This window comes from Platalea leucorodia (genome assembly GCF_965183815.1).
Source record: "Platalea leucorodia genome assembly, chromosome: 3".
NCBI classification, from domain to species: Eukaryota; Metazoa; Chordata; class Aves; order Pelecaniformes; family Threskiornithidae; genus Platalea; species Platalea leucorodia.
The window spans coordinates 76,406,485-76,433,487 of NC_138825.1; the positions used below are offsets into that span (position 1 = coordinate 76,406,485).

Below are 27,003 nucleotides of genomic sequence, written 5' to 3' on the forward strand. Positions count from 1 at the left end.
CATTTATGCCTAAAGCAAACATCAGGTACTTTGCTACCATGGTGATGAACACAGCAAAAACACCTTAATTGCTCCTGATTCTGCAAGTGTAAAGTAGGGCTTGGTGCCATAGTTAAAAACATAATCCAGCATCAGGCACATATTGTGAGCTCACACTTTAGAAAATGGTTTATAGTTTATTGAGTTGTGCAAAACCTGAAATACATAAACAATAAACGAACCGAGAAATTGTGTTGCATATGTTACGCATATACACTACTCTGGTCTTGTGCAGAATTTGCAAGATGAGTTGACTGATCAAGGGTTCCCAACATAATAGCCATAAAGCTGGGAAATGAGTCACCTGCTTGACTAGCATATGTTTGCTAACACCAAGAGAATAAATACTCAGCTTCGGAAAACTAAGCAAGTTATATCACATTTTTTATTTTAAATAACCAGTTCCATGTTAAAGCTCAATACCCCCATGTTCCCTTTAAAATGACCAATGATTAAAAAGATTTTTTTATAAAACTAACAGCTGCTGAATCTTTTATGCCTGACACAGTTATATTACAATATATATACTAAATTTGAAGGTACAAAGAGTTTTCAAAGCTGTTCCAGACTATCAAGCTGATTTTGACTTTTTGGGACTAACCCCACCATCTTCAGCTGACTTCTCTGCTGGCCTCTTTTTTAACCCTTTCATTTTTCGCGTCTGCAGTTTACTAAGATCTTGCTTCTGCATGTGGATTCGACCGTAAGTTGTACCAAACACATCATGGGAGATATTCTTTTTCTTCTTAGGCTGTAAGTGAAGAAGAACATTAGTGTTTCTGAGTAGAGAGAGCCAGGAGCTCTGGTGAGAAGCCAGATATCTGGCCTTACCATCACCATGTTCACCAGTAATTAAACTACCAAATCAAGTGCCTAAAAGCAAGGCCGCGTACATTATTTGGAGCTTAGAGATTAAGATTTGTTCTGCTCTTATATGCTACCAGAGGAGAGTTTGTATGCCAGCTGATCACGACAAAAGTGCTATGGCCCCAGAAATATCAGTTGGCCTATATAAAAGTAAGCTTTGGTCAAATACACAATAATTAATACTTCAGCTTCTGCTCTTCTTCACATATGGATCTGGAAGTAATATACTTTCCAAGGTACATACCTTCAGGGCCTTTGGTTGTTTTAAAGACAGCTTATAAAGGTCATCTGAAGCTAAATGTGTCCTCCTCATAACCAGGTCTAAGGAAGGTCCCATCTCTTCCAGTTCAATTCTTGGTATTTTACAGCCAGATTTCTTCAGAAGCACCCTAGAAGGGAAAACCAAACAAAATCAACATTGTCCTCTGTGATAAAGATTTATCTGTCTTCCGAACTACAGGATTGAACCTGCCCTTTAGGAAGACTATTAAAAACAATTGCTACTGCTAACTCTATTATTGAGAAAGATGTCTGTCAATAACAGTTTATACTATATTAAATCTGTTCCATCACGATTTGAACACATCCAAAATATAACCTGGCTACAGTAACTTTTTTTTTTTTTTTTATTATTTTAAAATGAGACTAGTATTATCAGTATTACTGTTAAACTCTGTCCTAGTACCCTGAAAGCTGTATCACTCCCCAAATTCAAAATAGTGCCCTGGGTATTAACGGACATGAAAAATATTTACTGTCATTTACAGCAAAATAATCTGAGCACTAACCAAGAAAGTTCTTTCTTTGCTTGTTTTGAAGAATGAGACTGATAAAAGTGGTTTTGTTGTAAGAGAAATCAAAATCACATGGAACACAAGCTATGAGTGCTCACAGCCTGCTAAGGCAAGGCCATGAACTGTGAGGGTGAACACCAACGCAGCAAGAAAGATTGTCTTGTCCTGCCTTTTCCTGTTTTTCCTTGTGTATCGCTGGCTGCAGCCCACCGCCTGATGTTCTCTGATGAACACCTAAACAAGGAGAGTCCTAGAAATCAGCCTGAGAACAGACTAAGTCTATGAAGTCTAAGACTCGACTCTGACTTCACCAAGTTAATTCACACCACCCTACTAATCCAACCATACGAAGAGCAGTCCTCCTAGCTAGAAGGGGGAGCTCAACAAGGAAGGAAGCAGCAGGTTTAGGGCTTAAGTGTTTTCCTTCTGCTGTACAAGTTACTGTGTTATGCTGGAACACTTCTACACATTACATGTTTTAAATGCAGCAAACTATTGCTCAGGTCTGTTCAATTACACAACTATGGGCTAAATTTGGGGAAGAGTTGACAGGTGTACTAAAAAGCAAACAAATAGATAAAACACATACTCACTTATAGCTTCGCATGTAAATTTTCCCATCTACGGCTGTGAAATGCAAAACATACTCTAAACCAGCCAGACGGATACTGGGCACACTAGGACCTCTGAAGAAATCTGAAAGAGTATTTTAAAAGAATAAATGCCAGGTTTCTTGGCTGAAAACCAAACCAACAGACGGCTGTAACAAATCGTTTTTTTCATAATGGACCCACATCACATCACTGATGTGAACTCCTTGCCTATCTAGATACTTTTATTGCATCTAAACTAAGCACAGCTACACATGGGATGGCTCTAGAAAATCCAAAACCGTATGTTTAATGGGAATCTCGCACAATATCCGCTACTTAAAACTTCAGCCCAGCCAAAACACAGGGGAGAAACTTAACATTACAGGTGTTAGCTCCTGTACTGGTGAAACCAAATGTGCGTAGAAATCCTGACAGGAACACAGTGACTTCCCAGAGATAATCTGGTACCAATATACCCACTGCCTAAAAATAAGTGCATGGAGAAGATCAAACATACTTTCAGAGCAGTGACTTAGTTTTATTAAGCTAACTGGGATAATTGCATTGTCTATTCTTCTAAATATTCAGCTCTAAAGTCAGAAAAATGAAACATATCTTATTTTGTGTTTAGGCCAGTTCATGCTCAGCTGAACATAGATGGACACAGAGAAGCCGTTAGTTCAGATATCTGTTTAAAGACACCATTCAACAAACTGATACTTAAGATTCTTAATTAGAGCCAGATTTGGACAAGTATGAAGAAGGATCAAAACCAGCACAAAACAGATCGAAACTGTATCTTGTCTACTCTTACTTACATTTTCTCTCACTGACTTGGGGAAAAAGTTAAATATAGTTTCTTTCACACCTCCCCCACCACAAAGCACTTCTGTCCTTTAGGTAAAGCAGTACTCATCATTACAATTAATGTTTTCTCTATTTAATAAGCAACACGTAACTATGAAAACAAGACACTTTAAATACTTGCTTAGTTTGCAAAGACAACGCTGAAATACAGGTTAAATACAAAATGAGCCGTCTCTAGTGAGGTTCCTGTATCAGGCTACGAAAAAAATACTGTGCAATCACCGAGCTTGCAATAAGCACAGCAATCTGTCCAACATATGCAGAGGGTGGAGAAAGAATGTGACCTTGACTGAGGGAACAAGGTGTGCTAATAAACATGAGAGGGCAATGCTGACACATAGCAGAACTGCTAACAGATGCAAAACACATCAGTCTTTTCCGTTCTGTCCCATTTTCAGATCCCTCGTCTAGTTGTCTTTTCCTCCACTACCTTTTTGAAGAGTATCAGCACTGGAGTGACATCCAAAACAAAGTCTTGCTGGCAAATATCAGCTGGAAGCTAGCCAGGAAATTTCTTTGGTCAATTAAATACTCTCTCTCCTCCTCTTGTGGGTTGAGCTTGTAGTTAGAGGAAAAGTTGCAAATAAAACACTTTGTTAGCTTCTGGCATATATTTTCCCTTCAACTAGTTCTCTGCAGGTACACAAGCTTACATTTACAGTGGTTTGATTGGCAACACCTCCCTTTCATATTTTCCTGTGGCATCATACATCTTTTTACCCACAGGATGATCTCTTCCAACAAATGCAGGTGGTCAGGAATTTCTGTTTCCTGGCAATGCTGAACAGCTACAGAAACCTTACACTTCAGTATACCCAGAGAGCTGAAGTTTTTTTAATGTACTCTTAATTTACAACTCTTGCTTTGGTTGGACTAGAGACTTGCTTTCTCCTTACTTTCCATTCCTAGTTCTTTCTCCCCCTTGTCCTCAACATGTTTCCAGAACTTCTAATTCACTTTTTCCTGAAGAGAGCTTCACAGGACCTTTCCATTTCCAGATTAAATTCCTGAGTTATTTTGGAACATGAGTCTATACACTCCTTTTTGTATCAATTTGTATCCAAAAGCTGGTAACATTGTAACCTATGTAGCTATGGTTAGCATCATCGGAGTGCAAACTACATCCCAGACATTTCCCAGCCATCCCCTTTCTTGGCCAGAAGGAACCCACAAATCTTTTGAGACACTCCAAAAAGTCTGTGTGAGGAAGGCTGTATGAAGAACAAGCTGATGCTCAACCCAAAATTGTAGAGGTCTCCTGGAAACCAACATTTTAGAAAGTGTATAAGCAAGTCGCGCAGCGCCTAGCCATTTTTAGGATGAAATGGGTATGCAGTAACAGAACTGGCAAGCAGGTAGCATTGTAAGAGGTGAAACATTTTATAAATACAGGCATAAGAAGTTATTAGAAGTTCATGAACTGCATTCCAAGGACTTACATTGTGAATGAATTCCTACACTACCACATCAGTAGGCAATGAAAACCAAAAGAGAAAGAATGGGATGTCTCTGTCTTCCAGGTCTCTAAAGAAAAATGCAGCTGCCATTTATTTCTCCTATATAACTTCTTCCACTTCACAGTTTAAGCAGATGATAGGGTTTGGTTACCATGAAGACAAGAATTCACCCTTGCCTTTAATTTTACAAAGAAACTGCCGTAAAATGATATTCCAAACATGCATAAACCCTTTCTATAGCACAAAAATCAATGAAAGCTTGGTTGTTCGCCAGCATCACATTGCTTTGGCAAGAAGCTGCGAGCTATCTCATATTCCCTCTGCGATCCCAACAATACTGCTACAGTACCAAAATATTTGCAGTTGTTATAAAGACATTTTTCTATCTTTCTTAGCAATAGAGTGGCATCTTACAAGCACTATCTTTTGCAGGAACAGAAAGAATCAGTTCCTCCCTATCAGTTAAAGGCATCTTTGAAGTAGGTCAAATTATTACCCAAATGATTTTAATTGGTTAGTGATACCTTCGAGCCTTTACACTCCTTTTCCTTTGTCTGTTGTTTTGCATTCAGGTATTTCGTAGAAGTCAGCAGAACATTAAGACCTGGAGTACTTGGAGTACATTCAAGAAGAAAGACTGGGTGTCGATTTGAGTACATTTGACTGCAGAGTCATTAAAGGCAAATAAATAGGAGAGGAGAAAGGACAGATGAGCATCAAAAGAAATAGGACAGGAAAGACTAGTTAGTTATTTGGCAACTATCTAACGACGCATGTCTTCCATTTAAGGTATCAAGCTGTTTGATCATGGGGTGCATGAGCACATCTGGATGCCAATCACCAACATTGTGCAGATGCCTGAACAAGATACACTACAGAAAATAATGCACCTGCTTCCTGCAGTGTAAATATTCATTCAGAGTGACACAAACATGCAGTATTAAAACTCACTTATCTTCGTATTCAATATTCACCCACCTTCAAAGGTTTATAAGCACAGTTACTAGCCCTTCATCTATCCCCAAGAACCAGTCAGCTATATTGAGAGGATGCAAATTTTCTCCTCTCCTGCTCCCTTTTCAGTCTCATTTCAGAAGAGCATCTTGCTTTAAGGAATTATAATACTACGGGGGGGGATGGAATCTCATTTTTAAGGTCTGTTTCTAAAGAGCAATCACTTGTCTGTTTGCCTAGGAAAAAAGAGCCCAATCAATATTAATTTTATATGAAAGGGAGATCTTGCAAAGCTGTAAGATTATGAGTTGATACAACCCAAGAATGGAACGGAAAGAACAAGACTGTTCTTATTGGGCCAGTTTCACTATTTTACCAGAGCTTAAAAAAAAAATAATTCTATTTTTAGGAAACCTATTAAAAAGAAAAAACACACCACCCTACTTACTAGATCTAGTTCCACCAAACAAGATGCGTTTTTTAAGTGTCAAGAGATACAGTACCATATGACTTCTATGTCCCAAAAAGCTACCCGAAGAAAAGTATAATCATTCTTTGTAGTTGCCCAGAAAAAAACCACAATGTGCTTTATCTTCCAGAGCCTCCAACCTTGAGATAGTAAAAAAATTTATGCCAGTTTGTTTACTAAGCTCCAAGCCTGCCTTGAAGTTATGACACGGCTATTATCTACAGCTGGTTTTTACTGCACATGTTCTTTCCAAGTACTCTGATCAATGGCACTTTTGTTAGAATTGGTCATATTTCAAACAGAAAATGCTTTCATTATAAAAACACAAGCTCAATTATACTGATTTGACATCTTTGTAAGCAAAAATATCCCATTTTCTGAACTTAATCCACTGATTTAAAATTAGATACTTCAAAAATATTATTTAGTTAGAAAGGTGATGATCCAGTACAATTACAAGGTAAAGACTTTTTGAAAAATGCCAGCATTTTCCCACAAAGTCATGAATTTTAGTGAACACAAAGTTTCAACTTCGGAGTCTTTTAGGCTATTTTTTTCCCCCCTCTAACAGTCCTGACGATTAGTTAACTTTAATTTCACGTGATGTGATACTTAGAAGTGCCTGTTCTTGTATTCTTTCTGTGCTGAACATAAACATTTATTGACAAACCAGCATTTCCCAACAGATCATATTATCGCAGATTTATGCAATCCTACTGAGCAAATAATCAAAATACTGACCAATAAGAAGGCTCTTCAGTCTTCTGTATTCTTCATTTACATCAAACATGTCACCAGCAAATATCAACATAGGTTTTGTTCCTTCAGGACATTTACTGTTCTGCAGAATAAGGAATTTTAAAACAGAACAAAAATTCAGACTGTATTAGGGAACGTATTATTGACTTAATAGGTGGTTAGCCATTTGACACTGAACAAAAAATTGTTCTGACCTGTGATCAATATGGACAGAATAGACACTTTTTTTCATTGAACAACACTGTATGTGTATGGAAGGTCTTTGTTTTTAAAAGGGTGAATTGTATTATCCTTTGTGTTGGATTAAAAAAAAGAGATGATAAAAAAATGTGTAAGATAACACCTTGTGGTGAAAACAAGTGAATTTGACTGCAACTACTAATAAGAAAAGTAAAATTAGAGGCAAACAAGTCTATTGTACTTCTGACACTGGAGAGTACATGAAAAAGGCTAAAAGAATACTTTAGCCAATCACCTAATTTTAATTCTGGCCAACAAATACATTTACTTAACTATAACTTCCCTGCTATAAACAGTGTTATGAAGATACACTCTACAATCTGACTTCAAGGGGAAGATTCACCTTTATAAACTGTCATTTCTTCACGATCCCTCTAGACTGTCCTGCTAATTTATACACTGTGATGAGAATAAAGACCATAAAAACTCCTTATTTTTGCAGTGTATGAACTGCTTGATACAAAAGTACACACATATGAAATATGTTTTAGTCTTGCCAAAATGAGCCTAACATAGCCATAAAAGGTGAATTTTCTCTGCGTTTAAGTAATCAGGATGTTAAATCCCTGTCTGAATTAAGTATAGTTCCCTGAAAACTGGCATTTACGTGCTACTGAAAGTTAAAGAAAATTTCAGAATCATCTCGGTCAGCAGAATGAACCTCTTTGGTTACAATTTGAGAAAAATGATTTCAGTTTTCAAAGCCTACGCCAGTTTATATAGGAACCTACCATGAGCAGGACCTGACTAAGCAATTTTGTAACTGTACCTCTTTAATTAAAAAGGAAAACATTAGCAATAAACCAAGCCTAAAAAAAAATAATTTGCAAAGAAAGTTGCAAGCTTGCTCAAAACAACCAAAATTAAACAAAAAGCAGAGAATAAAAATAACATTCTGGGGTACACAAATTAGCAATCCTCATATACCACATGAAACGCTTTTTTAAACAACTCCTGTCCTTACTTGAAAAGCACAGAAAAAGCCAGTGCACCCAAAAAATCCACCAGCAGATGTCACTGAAATACTGAATTAGCAATTCCTTACCTTAACATCTTTTAGGGATACAAACTTCTCAACGCCTAGCTCAATCATGTCTAGGACATGATAGTCAAACATGCGACCTGTGAAAGTGAAAAAAGAAAATCCAGCTACTTAAATATTCATTGAAAACTAGACTTTTCATTCAAATACAAACCCAAGTGAGACATATTACCTATTATCAGGTTGTTAGGTCGCTTCTTGTTATGAGAGCCAAACAGAAACAAAGAACAATCTGATTTCTTGGAAAAAAATTCCTACAGTCGAGGAAAAGAAAAAAACCTCATGAGTTCCAGTTTGTAGTGTTGAAAATATTTGGTGAAGGTACACGTCACAAACACGTGAGTTCAGGAGATGCTTAATGAGAAGAGCAACTGCATTTACCAGAAGAGTTTTGAGCACGTCCAGGTCCACATAAGCTAAAATTGATAACTGGATTCAAGGTTCAAACAACAATTCATTTCTTTTTTTATTTCCCATTGCAGTCTTAAAGATCAAGCCAGGCAATTTTTTTCTTGCCATTTTATCTGTAATGGCCTTTTTCATAATTCCTCATTATCTGTTTTTACATAAGATACCTTCAACCACTTCTTGCCTGAAGAGTAAGTATTTGCAAGTTGGCTGCAGTTGTAATTCCTCATTTTAGTTACCCAGCTAAGCTTCATGCAGCATATCATTAGCTTTGCCTAACAGCTTCTGAACCACCAGTTAATTCCCTCAACAGCAAGTCTAGGAACATCTGCAAATATCTAATGTTCTCACACTTGGGCATGAGAGTCCTACTACAGAGCAACTTCACATCAATTCATTATTTAAGACTAAGATGCTAGTTAAAACCAAGCCAGTGGTGACTATCATAGAGAAGATCTTTTCTCCAGGTAGAGCAGATAGAGAACCTATTAAAGTATTATGGCCAGAGCGAACATTACAGCAATTCTTTCCGAGGATGTCCAACTCCAAAGCCTTTTTATGCACTGCTGCTTCTCAAGGCAGCCCCTCGTTCTGTGTATCAACCACAGTACCCAGAGCAGTCGTGAAGCAGAACAAACCACTGCATCTCCTCCCACCCCTGCAACAGCAGCAGCTCAGAGAGGACTTTGCAGCTCTGCCCCTCTGGAAGTTCAGGAGACACCCCCCCAGGAGCAATCCTAGGCTGGATTACACAAATACACATACACAGGCACATACAAATCACACAGCTCGGTGCTGAGCTCTGCCACCAGGTCCCTGAAAAATACTGACTGTAGACAGATCAAGAACAGAACCATCCACTTGAAACACGTGCTCATACAGCCCTGTTTATCACTGTGTGTTGATATATGTAAATTCTCCAACAGCTGTATGATATTTTATTAAAAAGATGCAACAAAACTCAAATGCCTCAAAAGTGTCCTGCATATACTGCAACATCACATACATTGCAAAATTGCCCTTTTAAAAAAATGCCTGTAACCAAGTTAAAAAACAAAACAAAACAACTTGATTTGACTTTACATATCTTTCTAGGCTCTGATTATTTGTTGACACTGTTCTCAATGACCTAACCCCATTGTTTTGAGGTTACAAGAATTAAAGATGGGATTGTAAGAGATTTAGTTTCAGCAAATAATGTTGCAAATCCTTCCTTGCTGCCTACAGTAAGTTTTCCATTCCACTCATAATATTTTAGGGATGGCTGCATTACTGTGCTTCATGCCAAGAACAGAACAGAAGCACATCCTACAGAACCTCAGCATCAGTATTAATGCAGATGAAGTAACTTTTTATGCTGGTGTATCTATGCCGCAACTGCAATGACTTTTTGTTCCTGACACATTAAAAATGCTTTAACTCAACTGTCCAATAAAACTTCAGCAACTCCTCTAGCACTGACTATTGGCTACCTTCACTTTTTTAAAAAGGATCCTTAATGATCACTAAGGATCCTTAGCTCTCTCCCCTCCTCTCCCTTTTTATTTACAGAGAATTCCTTAGATATGTTTCCCCTTTATTTTCACAATCCTTTTCAGACAAGCAAGTGCATTTGTGCCCACTGGGTATATATTGATTTTTTTTTTTCCTTCACGCACAGATTTATTTAATACAATACCCCCAAATTCCCAACTTCAGTGTGCATTTTCAGTGAGTTATTTCAACAACTGCCTCGCGCATTGGAAAGCTGACCTTTATTTCCCTATGTGAGTCAGCAGTGGCACAGAGCAAACATTACCAAATCATGATCAGTGGGAACCACACAACTTATTTTGGGATAAATCATTTTTGTCTTTATTGTAAAACCACAGCTGTACATCACTATCTCCTTTCTCTCATTTTGTTGAAGGAAATACATATACTGCTTTGATGACAGACATATTTCAGCAGTTAAAGTAATGCTTCAATTGAAGTGAAAATATGTGCGATATAATCTTAGGATTAGCTCCTCTATTTTTTGCCTTCCTGCTCATAAATTACCTTGACCTTAAAACCTTGAATCAACACCAAATCCAGACAAAGGCATATCACCAAATCTATTTCCAAATACACACACCCTTCCAAAATACCCTCCAAGCCTCTGAAGAGCCACTTTTGCAACCCCTTTGCAGGCCAAATACAGATATTTAACTGAAATCGCACATTCTTCTGGCAGTTCTTGACTGAATGTTGGAACAGAACTCTCAGCGACCATCTCACGCTTGCACAGCTGATGCATGTGGTACTCTGTTGGGCTTTTCTTCCTCTATTCAAACACGAGGAAGTCACAGAAAGCTATGACCCCTCCATTTAACTATTTTAACCTATGAATTCACCAAATTGAAAACAAGTTGTTCATAAGCTATGGCACTTTAGAGGACTGACTTTTAGAAAATAAAAATAAAATTATTTATTCTTCCTTTCATATCAAGCACTGTTACTTATAATAGCACTACAGGCTCCTACATTTGCCTGTCAGTTTACAGAAACATGCATTTAAGGTAAAGACAAAGTCCTCACAATATGACAATTCTGTCTTGCAGCCAGAGGAAAAATATGCCTACTGACACCACAAATCTAGACATAGCCCTACCTTCAACTTATCCAAACTCCCTATAAACTTTGTTTCTCATCTACTTCCTCACAGAGTAACAGCAAATTGTCCCCGATAAAGTTCTTCATGACTTGAAGGCTGTAAAATGTCACAAGAGAAGATATGGTTTATACTTACCAATGACGTTTGATCCTCAAAAGGCCTAGTAATATTTTTCCTGGGGGGGGGGGGGAGAAAAAAAGAAAAAGATTAAGAAAAAACAAAAGAACAGGCCCAGATAAGCACTTCTAATTAGTTCTCTGATAACATTAAAATTCTGCACTCTACTGGAAACCCCAGCAGTAGAGGTTCAGTTTCAGTTCAAACCGTAAGCCATATTAATACTGCCAAGAGTTCCTTAGTGCCGCAGTTGACATTTTAAGTACTTCACTCCACGTTTCCTGTCTCCTGGAGCCTGACTTCCAGACCACCACCAGTGACACTTCATAAACAACTGCCTTTCCTTGTTCATCCAATGTTAAATTTGCACTACACCATACAGATACCGGGTTCCCATTTTGAGCAAGACGTATCTATCGTTATAATCTGTAACTCAAATTTATAAGAATTCAGATATAAGAACTCCAGCCTACCCACCGGACAAAGAACCTCACAAGCTGTTTGCACACATCAGTCAGAGAAGCCAATTGTTCAAGTTTGCTGAATCCTGCTCTGTAACAGTAGGCACAGAACTGGGCTCAGCACCATCACTGATCACGTGTAGCTTGTTTCCAGCCTAGTGAAATTTATGATGAATCTCACCCCTTCTGCAAGCCCCCACACTAGCCAGCATCTCTATTCATGCTTTGAAATTACCAAAAGCTGTCTTGTCAGAAGACTCAAAGACATCAAAGTGAGACCACTTACTTTTTATACAGTACAGCAAAAGGCTTCTTCACGGCATACTGCGAAAGACAAAGTTAAACACGTGTTATCTCTAATACATTTAAGTACACAGCACTGCTTTTTCTAAAACCCTACAACTTACAAGATCACATGATATAGAGTAATTGTGCAAATCAGTCTAGAAAAGAAGTCACTTCAAAAGCTCTGCTCACAATAATACTCTTCAAGTTAGTAGTACTTATCTTGGTTCCAAATTAATTGCAGAAGAACTTATTTCTAGAAGCTAAGAAATAACAAAGTAACTGAGAAACAGCTGAAATCAAAGCCATGTAATGAAATCTCTGCTTCTACGGGCATGAGGAAAACCAGGCAGTGAACAACAACCTGATTATCATCGGCATAAGATGGTAAGAAAACAACGAAGAGTGTAGCAACAGCTATAATATTTTCAGGTATGGAGTTAGGAGACAGGATTGGTATGTTTAAGTTTTAGGAGAGGTTGAAAGCTCCATATCAATACACACAAGCAGTTTACAGGATTCTGCGATACAACTTCAGCTGAGTGATCCAGTCCCAATTCTGTACCTAATCCTCTTGTTTCCAAATGGACTTGCAACATTTCAACTTACATACTGGGCAAGCGTGGAAAAAATAACGAAGAGAATAAGCTTAAAACTTCTGGCAAAGAAGAAACTGGAAGAAAATAATCTCCATCGAGGGGCAGGTAATGACACCTTTGGAGTACGGGTCAATCCAAGACTTGGGGAATAGGGAGAACATGAAAATATTGATCTTGCAGCAGAGAACATGCAAATTGTAAGAAAAAGAGAAAGGAAGGTACTCTTGGTGTAGCACAAAAGCTTACGTAATTAAAGGTCGCGTACTATGTCCAACAACTTACAATGTCTTTAAGCACTTCAGTCACTGTTAAGTTTGCATTTCCTCCTTTTATGAGCATAGCATTTTTTGTATTTTCTTTAAGTTTGGGTTCTCTCTTCTCAAGAAATCTTTTTGCTCTCTTAGTTTTAGGCTTTCTGTAACAATAAATTAACAGTTTAAAACTTAATATTAGTAACAATAGTCAGGCAACACAGAAAACAGTAAAAACCCCAAGAATTGGAAAAAGCGGTGTTCAAGTAACTTGTTTCAGTGACTCAAACTAATCCCAACCTGCAGAACTACAATCAATGCTAAAAGTCCAGTCTCAGATGAGTGCGTTTTACTGCCACTCCTCTTCCTCTCTGCCCCCCCAAGCTAGCAAAGGTGATCTTACCCAGTCTTGGGCTTTTCAGATTCTGCTAATTTAGAGCTTAAGCTATACCAGAATTCCCACAGACTACTGACAGGCTGAAAGCTTCCCCTCACACCAGTCCCCTCCCCGAGTCAGAGACTCGCACATGAGAAGAAAACAAAGTTCCTCAATCGGTGGCACTCGAAAGAAAAGCTCAAGTACTGCATACGCGTTGGCACGGACCAGAGAGCAGCACCGTGCAGGATTTAGGTGAAATGCACCAGCCTCAGCAGGGGCGGGGAGCTTATATAAACGAATAACTAGACGGCTTAAGAACTACATTTCTCCACTAGATGAACGTGAAGCTTTTAATATCTTCTCCGTGAAGCATTATATTTATTTTCTCTTTAAAAACAAACAAACAGCCCCACACAGGTACTTCCAACTGCAGGTGCAGATTGCTCCTTCAAGCGTACAGAAGTACCTAAGTTCAACGCCAGCCGGTCACCACGGTTCCTTTCAGCTACCAACGGAGTAAGGGCTCTCTTGCCACCAATACAAAGCCGGCAGCGCTCGGTTTTCCTGCTTCCCGCAGGCCTTTCCCCTCCTGCAACCCTCCCCACAGCCGCCCCGGGCCCCGCAGCCGCCCCCGCCTCCTCCCAGGGCCCGCTGCCGCTGCCCGGCTACCGGCCACCCCGCGGGCCCGGAGGGGGTGAGGTGACACTCACACCACCCGGTCCAGCGCCTCCATCGCTGCCCAGCCGCCTCACGTGCGCGCCCCGCTGCCGTCAGGCAACATCATCCGGTACCTCACATCCGCCGCGGGAAGGCGGGGAGGGCAGGGCGCGCGCCGGAAAGCGCGGGGGCGAGGGCAGTGAGCATGCGCGGGGCAAGCCCCGCCCGCCCCCGGGGCGCGCGTCGGGGCGCCCCCACCCGCGGGAACGTTTTCGTTCCCGTGGGTGCAAATTAACGAACGCGCAAATAATGACGTGAGACAAAAACTCACGCGCGCTTCTCCTCCCAGTCCGAATCTCCCCACAGGAGAAAGGGAAAATTCAGAGAGTCTCTGAAACGAAACTCGGTAGCCACGAAGTTCCCGTGCAGCAGGTAGCCGTTCCGGCAGCGCTGGGCATTCTCCGCCGCGAGCGCTCCCCCGACCCGGCAGGCTTTCAGAGATTATCTGCGATAAAGTCGTACGCATTCACAGTGTTTCCCGGAATTCATTTACATAAACATGAGATTTCCTGGAACTTATTAACATATGCAAATGCACGAGGCGCATGCGCAGCCCCCCCCGCCTTGGTGGTCGTCGGGGGTCTCCAGAGGAAGGGTGGTGGACGCCTTCGCTGTGCCCGCTGGGCGACCGCCGCTTGCGTTCCGGGACCGCGACCTTCAGGGCTGTTGTTGTCACCCCCTGCAGCTTTCCCGTCTCCCCTGCATTTGTTCTCCCAAGGCCCCGTTGTCTGAGAGGGGGTGATCCCCGAGCCCCCTTACCTTACAACCATTCTAACGACCCTCTAAATCACAAAGGCCTTTCTTTCGTTTAGCTAAGTGACTAAGATATTTAAAATACCCTCCTTGCCGCTAGGCTTTGATTCTTTCAGGAGGCATTTTGATGCGGTGGCTTTGTCTATCTTGGCTTTAACCCTTTCAGATGCAGTCACGCAACTGCGCGTAACTGCACGCAACTGCGCGTAACTGCACGTAACCGCGGCAGCGGCTGACCAACTCGTCTCTGCCTTTCTTGCTTACCCTCCTCTCATCCCTGGCGCGCTGGGAGCCCCACTAAAGGTGTATAGCTAAAGCATGCCATTTTAAGCCCTCTTTCCCCCCAAATTTCCCTACTTGGAAAGGCCAGTGCAGCTATTACGACTACAGAACATGACCTTACACCTAACAGAAACCAACTGCCAGAGATTTATTTCTGCCTAAAATCCCTAATGTGGTAGCAGCACTTTTAAACTGGTATCCGCTCTTAATCCAAAAAGCTTCCCGTTATTTCAAAGCCTGCAGAGCTGTTCAGATTTGTTGAGGTTGCTGCATTTGCTCCTCCAGCTGGTGTTTAGCACAGCATTAGCAGCCTGGTCATGAACTTCTGTCCAGTTTTTGTTTACTTACCTCCCCTTCCAGTTTCAGTCCTAGCTACTGGTTCGGCTAGCCTGTGCCTTCCCAGGACAAGAAAAATATTTCTGTTTTCTCTCCTCTGAGAGATTTACACATTGCAGAGTATATAAAACAGTACGAAATGCCAAAAGTTGATCTAATAGATCTTGGACGCTTGACATACTGCCTTTGATTTTAACTAGACAAAGAGCTTTTCTACAACCTCTCTAAAGACGACAAGTCGTTTGATTGCGACTTGAAAACTGAAGGTACAAGAAAGCCAAACTACCCATCGAAATCTAAAGACCTAAAGCAGAAAAATATCCCCTGCCTGCCTACATCTAATTCAGAACATACCCATCTCCCAGCCTTCCTGTGAGCTAAGCGCTTCATGTGCTGCACTCTGCTGTTGTAAGCCCGCTTGTCTCCGAATCTTTTCCAAAGTTTTTTTTTAAAACCTTTTAAGTGCTAACACTGAAAACGAACGCTTATTTTATCAGTAGTCTGAACGTCGCATACGCTGGTAACTGTCACAACGCGCACAGAAAAAGTGCTTAATACCAGACATGGCAAGGAACTACTGGGATGGTCTAGTGCCTAGGCACAAGGACACGAACAATATAGAATAACCAGGCAAGGGTGATTACGGTAGTAAGCCTATGTCCAGCTATCATACTTACCCAATACCCTTTTTACTTCACACACACCCCCACCCACCAATTTTGAACTGTACTTGAAAAAACCAACTTGTTGGGCTTTTTTGGGGTGAAATCAGTAAAGCTGAAGAATTTGCTATCAGCAGCAGTGGACTCATAGCAGCTGCTTTCTGGGAGGAAGGAGGAAGAGATGGGTAAAGAGTGAGTCTCGTTGCAAAAGTCAGGGCTAATAATAATAGAAACAAAAGTTTGAGCATTATAAATAACATCTAAAATCTAAAAACCATTGTTATGAAGGTACTCATAGTTTATGATACGCCTAAAATGTTAAAAAAAATTATTCCCAGATAAACTAGAACAAAGAAACAGCTTCGGTACACTACTGAAAGAAAAGGCTGAAAAAGGTCAGTCACCAATTCTTCTAGAATACTCCTTGCACATAATAAAAAAAGATTTGCACATCCATAGTGACAGATTTAGCAATTGGTTAACAAAACATAAGAGAGAGTTGCTACATCTGCATGCTGACAGGCTCTTGGAGCTCTTGGAAAAATAAACTCTTGGAAGCACCTCTCTGTTCTCAGCAGCAGAAGCTACGATAGCGAGTGCTTTCTACCTGCAGCACCCCCGGTCTCTCTAGCAGGAGGTTCAGCTGCCAGCAAGCGCAGCCCAGCACCACAAACGCTCCCCACTGCAGACAAGAGCGTGCATTATACCGGTTCATAGTATTCCCGAGATCGTTATTCCAGTTATAATTATCATCTGTCTATCAGCACCACGCAAACCAAGTTTGAACAATGCTTTTAAACTTCCCCGGACTGCAGTTAAATCCAGAGGGAAGGCTGAGCCACCTCCCTGAAACCTGAAGTGCAGACACTACCATGTGAAAGATCCGTACCCAGGCTGGAGGCGGACAGAACACATTCCCTCTTCTTCCTCACCTTCCTCTCCCCGCCTCCTCTTCCCCCATGATTCAAGTTGCTTCTACATACAAAAACTGAATAGTGGGATTGATGGTTTGAAACCGTTGCACTGTTTTGATGACTTATCTTTACTGATCCTGTGCTGTGAACAATGCTGTGGGTGAACTTCTCTGATCATTACTAATTAAAGTATTACATAATTATGCTGGAATTAATTAGGTATTCCCATCCTCACAGCACTGTTGCAGTTAAACTATTTTGAGGGAGGCAGACAAAGGTAGGAAGGAAGAAAGGTCAGGAAGAAAACATTTTATGTTTAACAAAATGCTGTGCTTTTAAAAACATTATCATGAACGCACCACATACTCAACTTTTATATGAAATACTACGTGACAATATAAATGATGCAGCAATATGTAATATCAACCCACAGACCAGCTGGGGGCCACAATACAGTCACATGGATCAGTTTGGGAGCCACTGATGCACGGTTACAGGATCTTCGGCATAAAAACCTTCAGAAAAATGCCAGAGGAGAAGATCAGAGCCAAGACATTACTTGGGAAAAACAACAACAAAAAAAAAAAACACAACAAAAAACCCTTCCTTTTGTACAACATACATTATATTATATACAAAATGGGGGAAGGAAGAGTGACAGACACCTCATGAAGACCCAGATTTCAGTTGCTGACTAGTCCACAGGGGTTTTCAAGACTTGACTGGACAAAGCCTGGAGCAACATGGCCTGAATTCAGCGTTAACCCTATTTCAAGTGGGAAGCTGGACAAAAGACCTCCTGAAGTCCCTTCCCACATGAGGGATTTCTAACATCCGTAAGGGAACAAAGGATGCTAGAGAAAATCCAAACTAAGAAATTTGATGAGTAATCAAACAAGTAATAAAAGCCACACTTACTTGAATTTTTCTTTCAATAACTGCCATACAAGAACAGACATAGTATGGAGCTGAATATGACACACAAGGTGAAGCTATACTTGAAAAATTCAGGACTTTATTCAATCAAACAATGATTTTTTTTGTTTTTCTTTTTACAAAATATTCCAGACTGTGCAATACATCAACATTTTTCTAAGGTAGGGGTTTTTTTTAATCATGTAACCATTTCCTCCTCTTCAATTTTGAGGTAGAGATACACGCATTTCCAATAAGCATTTTTAAAAAACACTTAAGCCCTCCCCACTATAATCCAAACATAAAAGCAATGCACAAGAACACAATGTCCATTTTTCCACTACTAATTGCTCAGATAAATTGGAAATCATGTCACAGCCTATAAAAGTTGGCATTTAAAAGTTGGCCCATTAACTCCATGAAGAAATCCTGAAAAGATCAGAGTTGATATCATGGAGGGGCATCATCTAAGGCAATGCTTCCAGAAGGAGAATCCTCTGCCCCAGAAGCAGGGCTGTCAGGCACAGGAATGGAGGCATCTATTTCCAAGCTGTGCTGCTTCTCCAGATCACAATTCACGTCAGAATTTCCTCCGCCACTCACCTCTCCCTCTGACTCTTCAGTCAATTTGTCTTGGGCCTGAGCTGACTCCTCAGAATCTTCTTTTTCACGCAGAAAGCTGCAAATTGTATTAGGTCTGCTGTAGGAAAAATCTCTGTCCTTGATCTGTAACCACTCCACTCCACCTGATACAAAGAAAGAAAAATTATATTAGTGACAAAAGGAGTTAAGAGTTAACAGCAGGGGTTTTTTTCTTAGTTTAAGTTCACTGTTATGAAGGCTGAGCCTGACCAACATTTAAGTAAAAGAACCACTTAGGATAGAAAGATATATCTTTCAAGAATTTGGACCAACACTAGTTTTTGTAGTGAGTCTCACCATGGCGCTTAAACCACTGATTTTCCTTGAAAAGTAAGGCTACGAATAACAGAAAGGCATTTGGTAAAGAATGACCAGCTTAAAATTAAGAGAAACTTAACTGTTGATACATTAACATGCATAGGCTAAACCAACTTAACCAAGACATATAGCTATAGGATTTTATGCAGATACTGCAAGCATTGTGTGTGGTTCAGCGACATCACCAGCTCGGTCTCTAAGAAGAAGCCACAATGGAGATAAAATTATTAGGAAAGTAATGAAAAGCAGGCATGTCAAGATACAAAACTATGCTACGTCCATGTCACGAGTACTGTGTCCTGCTAAACCCATACCGTAAAACCAGAGAAGAGAAACAAGAATCAATGAGAGTAAAGTTGGTTCTACATGGGAAGAGACTTCCAAAAAAAACCAAACAAAAACAAACAAACAAAAAAAACAACAACAACAACAAAAAAACCAAAAAACAAACAGAAAAAAACCAAACCAAACACCAAACCACAAAAAAATGCAACAAAAAGTGACAGAGACTAGAATTCTACTTGGAGGAGACAGGTCAGAGAGGGCAGATGTTTATAAAGCTGTACTGGGAAAACAAGTAGGGATTGACTTTATCTCCTAATGCTGATAACAAACTAACTCACACACTCATTGGAAGTACCAGATTATACATTTATAACAACCACAAAAGCAAACAAACAATCAAGAAAACCCACAGTAAAGCTGTACTTTTTCCATACAACAGAAATGTGATTTGAAAACTAGCTGCCATAAAAAGTGGTAGAAGTCAAAAGTACAGACAGGTTCAAAAAGCAAGTGAAGATGACAGAGCCTTTATAGACTAAAGGCATAATATTCCAGATGAAAACTCTCATCAGGATATTCGTAAACTGCTGAACCCCAGAAGGATAGCCAAAAGAAAGGATTACTCATGTATATGTCCCCCTCCTCCTACTTTCCACATACCCATTTACTGCTGTCCGTAGTCAGAAATACAACACAGAACTAAAACACCTTTGGTCCAATCCAGTACAGCAGTTCCTGTTGTGTTTAGGTGTCAGACATAACCCTTACACTCTTAAAATAACTTAAACATAATTCAAAATGCTGAGAAAATATTTTACAAATGTAATAAAGAGAATAAAATGTTTGTTCACCTAAATCTTACAACATCTGGTAATATGATAGCGAATGGCATCAGAGGTACATGAATGACATCTTCTTACACTTAAGAATTTGTGTCATCTCCTGAACTCAAGTATATCAAGCTCTTACAACACGTATCGAACGGACTCCAGATAGAACTGGGATTCCTCTCCCACTTAGATTTTTAGGCAGCACATATTGCCAATTCACAAGATGTTGCAGTTCCTTTGTATGCACAACATTAAACTTCTGTCAGGGTACAGAAACAAAGTGTCTTTCAGCAGGTGTCATCATTATTGCTCCTCCAGAACAAAACAGGCCTTTGTATTAAGCAACATATTCTCTAGTCTATTGTACTTTAAAAATAATTGTTTAATATTACCTACTTAATGATATGGAAGGAAGAAATGGCACATGCTGTTGATAAGAATGCTGATGTTTGGTTAGGGTTAGATTCTAGGTGACATTTCATGTTTTACCTCCTATGACCAATGTCCAGCTGACTGCCCATGTTTTATGTAAGATGGCTACATATTCTCAAAACAGGAAGCAGTACCACTGACTTGCGTGAAAAAAAAGCAACTAAAAGCAATAAGATACTGCTAATGAATACTACTATATATAGTAGGATACTCAATATCTGACTATGTAAAAGCACTGACTTCCGTACGAAAAAAACGCCACTGAAATAAAGCAAACATATGAGTACTGAGTTCTGCCTACAGAATGAAAAATCAATATGAACGGTCTGCTAGGTGTGTCTTTGCAAGTAAGTTAAATTCATTTACAGTTAACTGTAAATTCAGTAAGAACAATTCAGTTGTAGCACATACAACATGGAACTTGTTACTAAGGATATCATAGATTCTCAACAATTAGAGAGACTCAAAAAGTCATTAGAAAAATTGATGGGGGGGGAAGGGGAGGAAATCAATGAAGAACTACTAAACAGCACCTCTGATTTCAGAACTAGTGCCAAAACTTTTAGATGACAGAAAATCATAGTAGGGAACATCAGCATATTTTTGCCCTGCTCTTACACTCTTCTGTAGCAATCTCCTACTAGCCACTTCCGGAGGCAGCACTGGTCAGAAGGAATCTCTCCCTCTTTTTTTTTTTTTTTTGGTGTTTTGTTTTGTATTTGTGTATTTAAACATACACATTTGTTGCCTAAAGAAGAAAGTTCTTCTAACTTCCTGCACGCTCTTGAATTAAACGCTTAATCAAGGCTGACACTCCTAAGCATAATCTATCCATGTCCCTATGCATAAGAGCAGAGGCACTAACCAACGTTCTCTTCTCCTTCCTTCTTTTCTGTCAAAAGCGTCCGTGTCATGTTCAACTTCTTCATTGTGTGGCACTTGTATTTCAGCTGTACTTTTTGGTTGCCTTCTGCATCTACTATGAAGAGAGGAGAAAAAACAATACCCCAGACTCAATCATTATAGTGAATTCCACTATCAGCTGAAACAAGATAAATGTTTTTAACCTCCCAGGCTACCACAACTAACAGGACATCAAATCACAACAATTACCATGCTCTGTGTTTTCTTCAAAAACCACACAGGTTCCCAAGGTATCTGTGGAAAACAAAGTGAGAAAGTCTTAGAGATTAATTTGTATCAGCTGTAGATACTGCACCCACTGGCACAGCTCTGGGAACGTTCTGACTTCCAGCCTCTCGCAAGGGCCCAACGCTGGTAACCACGCTGCCAACTCAGGAACAGACAGGAGTACCACGGTCACTGAAAGTCACTACAAGGGAGGATTCCAGATCGCTTTCTTCCAGATCAATGTTGTCACCATAAGGCAAATGGGAGAACTACAGATTGCACAACATGTCAGTCCTGCTTATACAGGAGACAAGAAGCGCTTACTTTAAGGCATTTTATGTCCCACATTTTGCCCTGCAGAAATACCAGCTGGTGCGCCCCGCAGTCAGCTTCCAGACATGCTTTCCAGTAAGTAACATGGATGCATGGCTAATTTAGCAGTGAACTCAGACTGGTGCTGCTCTATATGGTGTTATACAGACACCACCCAGAACTTCAGCACCTCACAGGACCACGTTCTCCATTTGCAGTGCCATTAACCAAGGTTACGAAAATTCCTTGCGTCACGTGAAAAAGGAGAGATTGTATCCACACCATTTTTCCTACCTTCGTATTCTCCTGCAAATACATATCTGTCCACTTGTAAAATGGGCCTCTCTGTCTCTATTCCCTACAAAAAGAGGGACAAAATTGCACAGATGTCAGGTCTCTATTAGCCCAGGCAAATGTCTTGCTGTAAGACCAGAGAAGACAGATATAGCAGAATCCAGATTACATCAATTCCTTGAAAAGAAAAATAGTTAAAAAAACTAACATAAGGTATTAACAGTAAAATAAGTATTCCATAACATGGTAAATGTGAAATTAAAAGTTTCTTTTGGTATTAGAGAAAAGGAATGGATTCAAGACAGTAAAGCTTTCTCAAACAGTCAGCTTCATATGAAGAAAAGTACATCTTTAAAACAGGATTTATGGAAGTGGATAAGAGAGTTCTGCAGAGGATATGATTTTACAGAAGCTAGCAGGCTCCTGAAAGAATAGCAAGACATGCAATTAAATTAACATTTATTAGTCTTCAAAAAATGTAATAAAAGTCGTTTTAGTCATTACAGTTGACCCTGAGGTCTTTGCAATGTTTAACATCAGGGGCAGGAGGAGTTTTCTTTCAGTTTTTGTAGGAGGCCTAGTTAAGCAGTGATTACAACTGTTACAAAGGGTTTAGCCAATCTTACTGCAGAATCAGTGTACTGTTAAAAAAAAAAAAGTTATGGCAATTTTTCAGTCTATCATCATACATATTACTTTAAGTATATTAAATACAAAGAATATACCAGATAATACTGTTCTAGTAATCACAACAAAACCAACAATGCTGAACTGGTCTAGAAAATGCTCTAGTATGTTAAAAAGGATCAAAGAAATTTAGATCAAACTGCAGCCAATGGTTTATCTAGGTTACAGTAAATAAATTTAAAGTGCTGTTATTTCCTCTAGGAAATTAATTTAACCTCCATTTTAAATTAACAAATAAAAAAAATAAATATTTGCATGAAAAAAAGATGTCATTTTCTAAGCTCCAATTAATACAAGTTCTATAAAGTGGAATAACTTTCAAAAGTCTTTGGAAAATACACAAGGTGAAGAAGTCCAGCATAAAGTATTACACCAGCACCAGAAGTGCAACTGCAGGGTCACAGAAGCTTCTGTGATTAGCATGTCTACATTGTGAAGGAGTTGGAAATTGTTGTTATTTAATTTTATTTTTTTAAACAAGGAGTGGGAGAGTAAGGCAGCAGTTCTATTCAGCTCATTCCCTTCCCCTACAGCAGAGCTTTTCCAAATACACAGGCCAGGATCTCATTGTTCTTAATATGATATACCTATAAACTGTATTTTGATAAAAATTAATGTCTGAACAGAATACACTAATTAAAGCGAAATGTCTTTTAATAGTACATCATGAACATAAACATTATTCAGGACATGAAGATAAGCACATGCTAAAAGTTTTGAAGATGAGGCATTACGTGGTAACTTGTGTAAAACATAGAATATCACACAGGTTAATATAGATTTGTGCAATTTCCCTTTCGTACTTTTAAAAAACGTAGAGTATCTAAGATCAGCAAGATTTAAGCTCTGGGATTCTCTTTCTGCTGCATTAGTTGAGAACATCAATAGCATTAAGCTAACATGTAGAACATAATTTTGGTTGTTTGTTCTTGTTTGGGGGTTTTTTGTTTGTTTTTTTTTTTTTTTTACTACAGGAAATTAATAAAAAAATGAACACATCAGTACTAGGCAACAGCATTAAGCCTTTAATATTCAAAACTTTATTTGCGTTCCTTTTTCGACTATGCAAAAATGGGCACTGTCTTCCCCGTATGTGACCAGCATCACAGAAAACTTGCTAAACAGAATAACACAAGGCAGATCTTTTATTGGCGTTTTAACAACAGTTGTCCACTACGAAAAGCCTCAAGAAATGCTTACTCTGTGGAGCGAGCGCAGGTAGATGTGGATACGAGTAGGATACAGTATGGACACTTTAAAGTTTTTCTAGTAACATTACAAGAGAATCTCAAAGCACAAAATTGAAAAGAATCCCATTAACACTATGGAAGAATATGTAGCCATTCAGCCACCAGTAATGAGATTTTCAGAATTGACTCTACCATCTCAGATACATTCCGATCAGTGGTGTACTCCGAGATGTTCTCTTCCACCTTTTCAGTCCATAATAAATGTCTAGTTTCAGAAAGTATTTGCAAATCAATAGTACTTGTACTATCTATACAGCTGTCACAGTCCATGTAGGCTTTGAAAGGCAAATAAAATTTGTCCCATACAGAGAAAGTGATTAAACAACTCAAAAGGATGGGTAAGCCAGATTCTTGCAATAACCTCACAGTGAAGCAAACATCCAAAACTGTTTACCAAATGCTTAATACCCAGTTATCCTTTACATTTACAACACTTGAACTTGCCAGGCAGTATCTGCAAAAAAAGCCCATTGTAAATACAGTGCAATTCAGAAAGATTTTGGCTTTACCTGTCAGCTGTATTCAAGTTCAAGTTTAAGTGCTTAACTAATTTTTTTAATGTGTAAAATACATAATTTGAAAAAAATGAACTTAGAGCTTGAAATCAGAAGGGATAATGGTCCTATCTTATAAATACTTCTGAAAATATTTCCTTATATTCACATAATACTATATTCAAAGACCTTCCTTATATTCACATAATACTATATTCAAAGACCACATGCCATTTCTGAAATAGAGAGAGCCCACAACATGCAGCCAAATACGGCCAAGACAGTGCACACGATTCTCTAGTAAAGATTTGATGTAAATGTTATTGACTTCAAGGAATTTCAAAACAGCCTCAGTCCCTTGTTCACATGCATACTGACTTACCCCTTTCCTATTGTGCTGTAATCACTCACCAAAATCTTGCATTTGTTTTCACATTTTTCTAAGAAGTCTGAATCAATAATTCCTGATAGTTCCACCATGACCAGTTGCTCCTACAAGATAAGTTTATAATGTACATCTGTAATTGATACACCTGAACTGAGGGGGGGAAAAAGCCCCCCCAAACCAAACCAAACCAAAAAACAACCCAAACCAAAAAGAACAGCGTAAGGAGACCCAGACCTTCAGAATAAACAGACCCCAAATTTGACTTGTTCTGCATTTTGTCCAGAGAAAACGGCAGACATATATTGCAATACCCACAGAAATACAGTGACCCATTACTCCATCAGACACCTGTTTCACACCTGAATTTCCTGGCCTTTTCTTCCTAGCTAGGAAGGGGGCTCTTTTTTCACCCTTGAAAAATGAGGATCGGTATGGGTAAATGATCTATGAATTATAACAATGTGACCAGTTGCATATTCCAAAATATGTTTTTTCAAAGCTTTAGTACCTACCTAAATAAGACACCATAGCGAGAGGTTAAGCAACGTGTTGCTTGAAATGGTTACTTTTAACTCTTTGTAACATATTGCTTTGAAATCAATTCCTGTTTGCAATTCCTTACAGTTTTGGGTGAAGAAAATGCAGAAACAAAACAAATAGCCACCTTGAAAAATCTTTTATTCAAGGAGCATAAGAGTTTTCAAGAATCACCATCTACTAAGCAGCCATGAATATACATAATAGTAGAAGAGCAATAGTTTGTATTTTCAGATGTTATGGGGCGTAGGAAGCAACTGAAACTGGAAGAGTGATTTCTGACAACGCCGTTTTCCAGAAAACCTGTAGCAGAGCAGCCAAAACGATACAGCTTTCGGGACACGACCGCTGCGGGGACAGAAAAACCCGACAGGCCCAGGGAAAGGCGCTTAGCTCTGTGCCCGACCCCGCCACCAGCCCCGGGGCAGCCATGGCGGCCCCCGCGCCCGGGTCTCCTCACGGGTCCGGCCTGCCCCGCCGGCCCTCCTGCAGCCGCCGGCTCCCGCCGGAGGCCTTACAGAGATACAGCGAGAGGAGAAAGGCCACCCCCTCCTTCTCTGGGGCCGCGGAGCAGGTGCTCGGCCCCGGCAGCCCAGAGGAGGGCGGGCGCAAGGCCCTTCGCTGCCCCCCCGGCCCGCTCAGCGCCGGCGGGGGGGAGAGGAGGCCGGGCCGGGTCCACAGGCGGGGCACGCCCCGAGGGGGCCGGCCCGGCCGGGCCCCATCCCTTCCCCTAACACTGCTCCGACGAAAGGGGACGCCCGGGCAACGCGTCCCGCTACCGGCATCCACCCACCTCCACCTCGTCTTCCTCTGCTTCGTCTTTCCTCTCGCCCTCCTCCGTGCCCTCTGCCGCCGCCATGTCGCCAGTGAAAGCCCCGCTTCCCCCTCGCGCCTCAGCGCGGACCACGTGGGCCGGACGCCGCCATCTTAGAGGGCGACCGGTCCCGCCTCCCGCCCGCCCGCGCTGCTTCTCCCCCCTCCCTGCGGCAGGAGGCGGGCGTGAGGCGCGTGCCCGAGCGACCGTTAAGCGGTGGGGCGTGAGGAGCGGGCCCGGGGGGGGGGGGGGCGGGGCGGGGGGAGGCCGGAGTGTGGCGGTGCCGGGGGCCCTGGGGAAGAGGGTGAAGCTCGGCCAGTGGGGAGCCCGAAGGTGGGGTGCGCGTCGGGGGTAAGATGCGGGGCTGTGGGAGCGGGAGGAGCGAGGGGCAGCCGCAAGGGGGTGGGGGAAAGGAGGAGTGGCAGCCCAGGGAGCTGGGCTGGGGCGGGGCGGCTGGGTCAGGAGCCGCCTTCCAGGGCCCGAGCAGCTTTTGCAAGTGGGCTTCGTGTCCCCGAAGCTTTCCACCTCCGAGGTTTTCCACAGACCCAGCAGTTTGCCAGAGTGGGAGTCACGCTCCGTTGCTCAGTCCTCGGTTTCTAGGTTGAACGAGGCGCATCATCCCTGCTAGACAGAGTCCTGGTGTCCCCCTTCATCCTGAGAGCCCATCTCTGCACCTGTTCCAGTCATCTCCCTTCTTATGTGCGAGCCTTGTATGCACCGTTGCCGATTACATGTTGTCAGACCCTTCTTCAGTGGAAGAAAGGGAAGTGTTCTGCTTTGTGCATGGTTAAATT

General features: G+C 40.8%; 2 protein-coding genes across 4 annotated transcripts; both read right to left on the minus strand.

The window, feature by feature from the left end:
- Nucleotides 1-266: 266 nt before the first annotated feature.
- RPF2 (ribosome production factor 2 homolog) lies at nucleotides 267-14,082 on the minus strand. Its single transcript, XM_082307038.1, has 10 exons — nucleotides 13,927-14,082; nucleotides 12,869-13,001; nucleotides 11,989-12,026; nucleotides 11,260-11,299; nucleotides 8,254-8,335; nucleotides 8,085-8,161; nucleotides 6,782-6,881; nucleotides 2,294-2,396; nucleotides 1,151-1,295; nucleotides 267-790 (listed from the first exon to the last, which is right to left on the minus strand). The coding sequence occupies exons 1-10, from the start codon at nucleotides 13,947-13,949 to the stop codon at nucleotides 611-613; spliced, it is 921 nt and encodes a 306-aa protein (XP_082163164.1). The 5' UTR covers nucleotides 13,950-14,082; the 3' UTR covers nucleotides 267-610.
- On the minus strand, nucleotides 12,894-26,498 carry GTF3C6 (general transcription factor IIIC subunit 6). 3 transcript variants are annotated; one of them, XM_082307041.1, is made up of 7 exons: nucleotides 26,189-26,498; nucleotides 24,882-24,962; nucleotides 22,040-22,103; nucleotides 21,416-21,460; nucleotides 21,168-21,281; nucleotides 18,399-18,541; nucleotides 12,894-13,001 (listed from the first exon to the last, which is right to left on the minus strand). In XM_082307041.1, the coding sequence occupies exons 1-7, from the start codon at nucleotides 26,252-26,254 to the stop codon at nucleotides 12,993-12,995; spliced, it is 522 nt and encodes a 173-aa protein (XP_082163167.1). In that variant the 5' UTR covers nucleotides 26,255-26,498; the 3' UTR covers nucleotides 12,894-12,992. The 3 variants fall into 3 exon arrangements, with proteins under 3 accessions (XP_082163167.1, XP_082163166.1, XP_082163165.1); XM_082307040.1 differs by lacking the exon at nucleotides 12,894-13,001 and having other exon boundaries at nucleotides 17,897-18,541; nucleotides 21,168-21,278; XM_082307039.1 differs by lacking the exon at nucleotides 12,894-13,001 and having other exon boundaries at nucleotides 17,897-18,541; nucleotides 26,189-26,497.
- Nucleotides 26,499-27,003: the final 505 nt, after the last annotated feature.